Source organism: Motacilla alba, chromosome 7, assembly GCF_015832195.1.
Source record: "Motacilla alba alba isolate MOTALB_02 chromosome 7, Motacilla_alba_V1.0_pri, whole genome shotgun sequence".
Lineage (NCBI taxonomy): Eukaryota > Metazoa > Chordata > Aves > Passeriformes > Motacillidae > Motacilla > Motacilla alba.
Window position 1 is genome coordinate 30,072,607 of NC_052022.1, and position 8,603 is coordinate 30,081,209.

The 8,603-nt window shown below is 46.5% G+C and overlaps 1 protein-coding gene across 1 annotated transcript; it reads right to left on the minus strand.

The window, feature by feature from the left end:
* Nucleotides 1-210: 210 nt before the first annotated feature.
* NABP1 (nucleic acid binding protein 1) lies at nucleotides 211-8,388 on the minus strand. Its single transcript, XM_038143272.1, has 6 exons — nucleotides 8,048-8,388; nucleotides 7,803-7,941; nucleotides 4,748-4,819; nucleotides 3,305-3,377; nucleotides 2,962-3,028; nucleotides 211-2,181 (listed from the first exon to the last, which is right to left on the minus strand). The coding sequence occupies exons 1-6, from the start codon at nucleotides 8,136-8,138 to the stop codon at nucleotides 1,994-1,996; spliced, it is 630 nt and encodes a 209-aa protein (XP_037999200.1). The 5' UTR covers nucleotides 8,139-8,388; the 3' UTR covers nucleotides 211-1,993.
* Nucleotides 8,389-8,603: the final 215 nt, after the last annotated feature.

Sequence of the window (8,603 nt, forward strand, 5' to 3'; positions counted from 1 at the left end):
CCCACCATGCCATCACCTGCACTGTTCACTTTGCCAGCTTTACAGCTACTACGGACTGGGCAGCATGGCTCTCACACCATACTTACATCTTATGTACCTCTGGAACACGTCAGATACTTCCTGGGTTTAGAAGTCCTCTGGGCTTCCTTCTCACAAGCGTATCAAATGTCTTAGAGCAACACTGCAGAAGAAGGTTGTCCATGCATCTCGACTATTCATCACATTTATTTAAACAAGTCAGCAATTGAAAGTCCCTGAGTTACATGTCACCTCCTTACACCATTTCCCCAGAAATGCCTGCTTTCTGCTTCACCAGTGACCAGTGTTCTTCCACAGCAGCATGCAGAGGGGACCTCCTGAGGCATGCCACCCTCTTGTGTCCAAAACAAGTTTGACTAGCTCCACCTGGAAGTACCAGGAAAGCACTTTACCAGAGTAGAGGCATACAGCCCTCAGGTGTCTGGGCACACAGGTCTCTCTCAACCTCCCTTCAGCACTTTGTTGTTGCTGATGCTTGCATTTCAAACAAACTTCAGTTCATTTCACACCAAGCAGGGAACTTGCACCAATTAGAAGCAATTTTCAACAGATCATGATAGAGTACCAAAAGCAAGAAGTATCAAATGTAAACAACTTGTAAACATTAGTAACACATCGGCAGATTCAAAGAACATGAATGACCACAGAGACAACTCACAATTCAGAAACAGCCTTTTGTCATGAAGTCTTTATGGCTTGACAGAAAGAAAGTTAGATTTGTTTTTGATGTGGTTAGTGCAATTTTTTTTTTATTTCAGAGGTCAGTTAAGAAGAGTTAAACAGATGAATCCAGTATGACACCTCAGTTTCCGAGTTGCTTTTGAACCTGATCTGAAATATGGCACTGGACTCTCATCTAGAGTCAAGGCATTTGTGATCTCAGAAATAAAACCAGCTATTTGCTTCCCAGGATATGGAGAGGGCTCTTCAAGGGATAATTCATGTTTCATATAAAACAGAGGAAGGAAAGCTTATCAGCATCACAAGTGCAGCTGTGTGCTTGGCCAGTACCTCTGCAATCCACATATACAGCTCCATCTAATACATAATTTATTTGGAAAAGTGAATGAAGGAAGGAGGAGTAGGCAGACTCATTGAAGAGATGGGTAATGCAGCATTTGAGAACAGTCCACTCCTGGAAATTCAGGCTCCTGCAAAGTAACCTTGGGCTTTCACACAAGCAAAGGCTACAAAAAGCATATTCCCCAACACTGTCTGAATTTAGATCCTCCTATTCTGCTATCTCATGCAAAGCAAGAACGAATATCCAAGCTTCTATCCAAAGCAAAAATCAGTGTCACTTTCCTTGACAGTGATAATGGTGTTTAGAGAATTTTTCAAGTAGTGTACACCTTTCTGGAATCAGAACCAAGCTTCACGACACTCATCTTCAGCTTTGATCTGAGCTATCCATTCTCCAATTCCAGATACACCACCAGGTCTGGCACCACTATTTTCTTACACTTATTGCTTCACAAGCCATATTCATTCCCAGGACACCCAGCTCAGAGTGCTTTTGCTCTTCCCTTCATTTCTCTTCCCATACAAAGAGCTCCCATAATCCCTAAGAGAAGTCAACACATGCTTGCACAGGACAGAGTAGACCTATTAAGGCTACATGGCTGACCAACAGAAATACATGTATGTAACTGAAATTTTCTTCTGTTCAGCAAAGGGCACTGAGTTTTAATTGAGACATTTCCACCTGTGACCCTTACTCCCTCATGTCCACCTTCTCCCCCTACCCCCTTTATGTACGGGGAAGACTCGCTGTGCTTCCCTGACACAAAACAAGAAATAGATCACATCAAGTTTGCTCCATACACCAAAAGGTAAAAAAAACCAAAACAAACCAAAGGACAAACTGGTTCACAGTTAACTATAAATAAAAGTGCAGTAAGTGTTCAAGTAGAGTGTAGAGTTTAAGCAAGCTGTACAACCACATTTGGCATAGTCATCTTTTAAAGGCCCTGCGTGGGTCCCTCCCGTTACTGACAGCAGGGGGAAGAGGCTGAACACTATTAGCTGGTGCTGGATTTACAGGTCCTCGGCCATTGCCTCTCCCACTACCTGCATAAATGTGGCCGTGGTTATACGTGAATGGAAATCCACTTGCTTCAGGTCCAGTTTGTAAACCATTTCCTAAAAAGACAGAAAAAACATTATCACGAGTTCCATGGGTTGAAATCAGCGATTCCTTACATAAGTTTACCACCAGGGAATACATGGAGTTTGCAGTAAACACCAAAACCTGAAGACCAGAAGGAAAAGCCTCTCTGGCACTGCAAGACCCCAAGTCACAGCTTACCTTTCCCCTCCCAAACTACCTTCCCTCCATCCCTTTCTCAACTAAAGCAAGAAGGGTCATGATAACAGCTGTATAATACCAGCACTGAGTATGGGCATTGTGTAGGCAGGCCAGAACTAAGGCTGCCTCTCAGTTTCCACCTGCTCAAAACCTTGAGGCATTTTCATATTTAAGATTCTATGTTTAAATACAGCACAAAATGACCCGGGTAAGTCAAATACTGGGATTTAGATTACCACCACATCTGTTTTTGTGAGCTAACCAAGCAGGAAAGCCATGGTGTCTAGCAAGACTGAAGTAATTTTTAAAGCCAATGTCTCAGGAAGTTTAAAAAAGCAGAATTTCAAGTACTGCAAATACTTTTCAAAAGTATCACAACAATTTAAGATTAGTCAAGACCCCTTATATTCTAATCTCCTCCCCTCCTACAGAAGAAATCCTGAAAACAGTTTCAGGCAATGTCCATGCTTACGTGCCTGACGTTCTGGCCCCAGTCTGAATGACTTTTTAGAGCCTAGTACACTTTTTATTCCCAAGAATGGAGAACCCTTGAAATTTCTATTCCCATTAAGTGCTTCTCATTTTTTCACTTCTACAAACTGAAAAAAACTTACCCAGTGGCCCAAAAGTACAAGTACCCATACCACTTGATGCAGAAATATTATTCTGTTCACCCTGTGCCTTTAGAGAAAGGTAAAAAAAAAAAAAAAAAAAAAAAAAGACATGGATCAGAGAAAGAAAATTCACATTTTTACAGAAAGGGGCTGACTTTTTCCCTTCTGTGTTCTTACAGTGGCTCCACATGGAATTTATCTGCTACTTCAATTAATGGCTCATTTCTAGCTATATATCACTGAGTCCCTTTTTCAAGAACAGTCACATCTGATCACAACCTAGTGTGAAATACTGAGAACAAAGAACACTTTAGGCCAGAAGCCTCAGACAAGTTTAACATACCAGTTTGTTCTGCCCGACGTGTTCCGAGTTGGGTTCGCTGTAGTTTGGCACTTCTGAGTAGACCATGCAGAACCTGGGAAAAAATTAGGATTATTAGGAAGCTCTAAAGCAAATTTTTTAACAGAGTTCTCAACTCCACGATTCACAGAGCCCATATTCTTGACATCCCATCACCTAGAAGTAATTAATCCAGACCCCACTGTTCAGAAAGTATCTGTAGGTATTAAAAGGCTCTTTGATCCCTTTAAAGGCTTGTGGCGAGGCTGCCACATCTTCCTGGTGAAGGCATTTCAATCAAGCAGAGGCAAGCATTCATTTAATCGAGGAGGTAAACTGGCCTAAATAAAACAAAAGGTGATGAAAGGGCTCCCTTTGTCTCTCTTCCAGCTGCATAATGTTGTCCAGCACCCACTCACAGGGTCACCAGAGGCACTGAGTCACCCAGCCTGCTCCCAGACAGGGACTGCATTACACCTCTACAGAAAACTCACTCCCACACACTCCCATACTGCGCAGTGCCCCATTAACAGTAATAGCACAGAGGAGCCCAAAACAGGCAATGAAACTGGAATGAAAAGGAGGCTTTCATCCTTTTCCACTCAAGGGGACTATGGCAGAACAGGCCCATCAAATCACAACATGGAAATTATGGCAGAGAGGAAGAAAGATCTGGATCATTACACTGCTTGGAATGGTTAAACACAAGTGGAGCTCCCACCTGCTGCTGGGAGGTACAACTCAGATAAGGACTCTCATCACTCCAGCCAGCTGGAGAGTAAGTCAGCTGGGTAACACTTCTGAGGCAATGGATTTTGTACAAGACAATCTGTAGATTTTTTTTTTTGTGTAAATCCAGCTGAATACTGGGCATTTCTGAACCATACAGGAGGATATGTAGCAATCCCAAAACCCCACTTTCATGATGACTGCAAGGTTTCCCACAGCACTTAGTGCAACAGTGGAAGTACTCTTCTGGTTAGAAAAGGTTGCTGTTTTTTCTATTGCTCAAGTATGTTACTCATGTTTGTTCTTAGGAGCTGTTGCCCCAGTCTGTGGGCAGTTTAAAGCAGGTTTAATGAGGCTTGTTTCTGCTTGGATATGATTCACTGCAGTGACCTTGCTCTTCCTTCTCTGCATTGCCTGGCCCTCAAGGATGACACACACAGAAAAGGCTTCCACCAAAATGAAGTGGTTAGTCAAGATAAGGCCTAGGTAAGCAAAGCAGATTGTCATTTATACATGTCCTCCTCCTAGACCTGTGCCAATGATGGAGGCTGATTGTCCTCAAAGTACCTACAGTCCAGACAGGGTCAGAGGCTCATTACATCCACAACCAACTGAGAACACACTTTTGCTGCTGCCCTGAATTCCATTTCCTAAGAGCTACCGGGTCTCATACTTACCATGGCACTCTGCTGAGAGGTATGAACGCATAATACTTACTCCCCAATTTTATGCAGCTCCCCTCCTCGTCCTGTGTAAAGTGTCAGGCATCCTTTCCACAGAGATGCGTACCTGGCCAGAGAAAGGAGAAGTGAAGCAGTTTCTTAGTGAATGAGCTGACAGAGGAAGTGGAAGGATGCCATCTTCCAGGAAGTTAACAGGTATTTACACCAGCATGGACCAAAAAAATTCCCAGGGACCTCAAAGTCACCAACACCAATTGTTTATAGATCCCCACATACTACTTCTAGCAAAAGGTACCGGAAGCTGAGCAGACTCCTTTGACAATTCCAGGAAAGCAGCCAATTATTTTGAGATTGGATGCTCTTTTGTTTACTGGAGCAACCCTTATGACTTGTCCTGCAGAGAAAAGGCATTTTGCCAAAAGCAATATCTGTGTTATATATGGTGACAACTCTCAGCTCTGCTTTCAGCAGGAGCCAGGAAGAATCACCTTTGCTTTGGAGAACAGCTACTGCTACTGAATGTGTATGATCAAAAGTGCTTCCATTCTTAATACAGGTCCTTACCAGACTGGGTTTATTAAAGGCACAAGTTTGGCCATCAGACTCCAAGTGATGTATAGAAACACACTGAAATCAGTTTTTGATTGCAGGAATGTTCCCTCACAAAGACAGGGTGAGTGCACTCTATTCTTTATGGTGGCACTTGACTTCAAGCACTGAAATCTGAGCCACATAAAACCTTCTGTGTAATTGTTCCCTCCAGTGAGGGGCATCACGTATGTGTAGAGAATGAGGAAAACACAGACCCAAAACACAGGCACAGTGCAAGGGAGTTAAAAAGAATGTGTGTGTCTTCTAGCACAGGAACAGGGAGCCTCAGCAACTGCACTCACAGGAGTCACCACTCTGGACAAGTCACCACTTCCTATGCTCCGGGTGTATCTCTGGAACAGAGATAACAAACCTTCCTCTTGCCCTTTGCCTTATCTGCTGAGACTGGGAGACATCCGGCCACACGCAGGGCCCTGAAGAGGCACCAGGGAGGAGTCAGGCTGGCAGGAGAGGACAGCACTGCCAGTGCAGTGATAACCTTCTCTGTACTTCAGCAGGAAAGCACAGGCACTCTAACTGCAGATACTATCTTGGGAGCTTTCCATCCAGAACAAGGATTAGTGTTCTTCCCTTCATAGATTCACTTTAAAGATTCCCTCACTGCTTAACCTTTAATAACCAGCTAGTCAGGCGGTCTTGTGGCAGAAAACAAAAGGAAAGAGCTACCAAACAATAAATGTAAGTCAAACATACATTTACTGGGAAAAGACCCAGCAAACCATGTGACTAACAACCTCCAGCACAAAGTTATTCCACGTATGCAAGCAGTGGTTTTTATCTCAAAAAGAGCTGGCCATAAAGCACTAAACTCCAGCACTAATTTCAAACTCAGAAATATTAAGTGCAACAGGCTTCCTGTAAGTGGGTTCACCAACTTACAAAAGTAAGCAACAGTGTCTGCTTTTGCAGAAGAATGCATCTGCAGCTTGAAATTCAGCAAGGGGCAAAAAAAAAAAGGCATGTTTACTCGTGGTGCCTGTGTAAGCTTTTCTGCTTGTATCAGAGGGCATCCTGCACTATGAGGCCAGATTAGCCTACTGAGCTGAAATTTACCTGCCCTGCAATGGCAGCATCACACACTCAATTCTATTTAAATATAAAATTGTGCTTAGAGAGCCCTGTATGCCAGCATGAGGCCGGTTTTCTGAAGATGAGAGCCAAACCAGAATGGATTTAGCTTTGCCATTTCGCTCCCTCCGCAGTCCTAAGGGAGCATGCAATTCATGTAAATGAAGGCATGACTCTGCCACCCACCAGTGATGCCAGCTCATAAATTTAATACATACAAGCCAAGCTCAGTTTTTTAGATTAAAGGATGCCATGACTCGTTGCACAGAAACGCCAGAGCAGTTACAGTAAGCCAGTCACAGAAGGGAGTACAGTAATGCAGCTGAACAGTATCGCTCTTAATTTGTTTCAATGTCATCTACACACGGGGCTTTGTGCTGGCCCAGAGCTCTGGTTTAGTTCCACCCATCCCTGAGCTCCACGTGCTCTCCACGCAAGCAGCCTTCCCCAGAACCACCTCCGCTGAGGAGCCAACCCATTTCGTGTAAAAGGACATTTGCATAGGAGGAAGCGGCTCTAGTTTTGGTGGCAAGGGTCATGCAATTTCAGTCCAGAACTGAGAATTACACTCAAATGAACAACTCAAGAGCAGCTCAGTTAGCAGCCTGAGTTGCCTTTCACCTACTTTTTCATAAAAACAAATTAACAGGACCTTACACACACTGCAGATCCTGCAGTGCCGTAGGCCAAAGGATCAGTGTAATGGATTTCTGAAAGTGCAACCTAACTGGCATGGAGAACTGAAATGAAACTTACTATGACTTTGCTAGTGACAATTTAAGTGACACGGAAAAGGATTTTCAGATTGACTCTAACGTTCTCACAATAAGTTTGGGGGCTGGGTTTGTTTCTTTTTTTAATTACATGACCTCTAAGGAACTATTTACACCTAAACAAATTAACACGTTCTACAATGTTGCCCTAGAATGAATTTTTATAGTGAAACTGAAAAGGTTCTTTTCTGCCTGTCACTTTTGTTACATCATTCCAAAGAAAAGCAACTTTTCTGCATGATATGTAATCATCCTCACCTTTCATTAAGGAGCTGACTGCCGGAGTAAAGAATTAGCTGTGAAAATAAGAACATGCTTTGGACTTCCCCTGCTTGATTTCCAGGCCAGGACTGACTGTTGCATTCCCCCCTGCCCCAGAAATTTTCCCAGGAAGCTTTTTAAAGCCAACACAAATCTCTCCTCCACCACCTCCTGATTACAAACCCAAGCTCCTCCTAGCCTGTACGCTCACACTAGGCATGTTCCGGCCTGGAAAAGGTGGGTTTAATTTGGCAAGTGACCTTAGGGCGCTGGCTCGCTTACAGGGAGCGGGTCGGAGGCGGCGGCCGTGTCCCCCGTGGCCCTGGAGGGGCCCCGCGGGTGACAAAGGGCAGCGCGGCCCGGCCCCGTACGCACCCTTTGGTCAGGCGGATGATGTCCCCCGGCTGGATGAGGCCGCCGATCTCGTCCCACACGCAGATGGTGATGCTGCCCGTCTTGTCGGCCACCTTGCAGGACCTCACCTCGTGCCCGTCCTTCGTCTTGGTGACTCGCCCTGCGGGGAGAAGCGCGGCTCAGGGGGGGCACGGCGCCGCCGGCCCCCCCGCCCGCCGTGACACGCGTGGGCGGCCCGGGGGTGGGGCGTGCCGGGCGCCACTTACCGATCTCCAGCACAATAAAGATGACATTTAAGTTTTTCAGTCCGGGTTTTATGTCTTTTATGAGGAAATACGTGTCGCTCGCCGCGCTCATGCTGCGGCCGGCGCGGGGGTGAGGGCTAGCGGGGCGGGCCGAGCCCGCATCCCGCGGGGGAGCAGAAGCAGAGCGGGGCCGGGCAGGGGGGCACCGGCGACCCTCACAGGGGACGGGGACACGAGCACCGAGGGGCTGTGCGGTGACTGTGCGGCACGCCCGACCCCCACCGCTCCCTCTCCACACCGACACCAACAGCACAGCGCCCACCCCGCCTCCCTCTCCCGCCGGCACTGAGGAGCACACGTGCGCCGCGCTCCCCTTTATACCGACCGGGCGCCACCAACCCGGGCGCCGGGAGGGGGCGATGGCGGCGAATGGAACCGTCCGGGGCACGCGGAGCGCCGGGACTGGGTAACGGGCGGGCGCGAGCCGGCGCCGCGCGCTGATTGGTCAATGCTGCCGCCGCCATCTTCTCCTTCTCGGGGCGCTGGCGCTGCCCAGTCGGGTGTGCTCCGTCAGCTC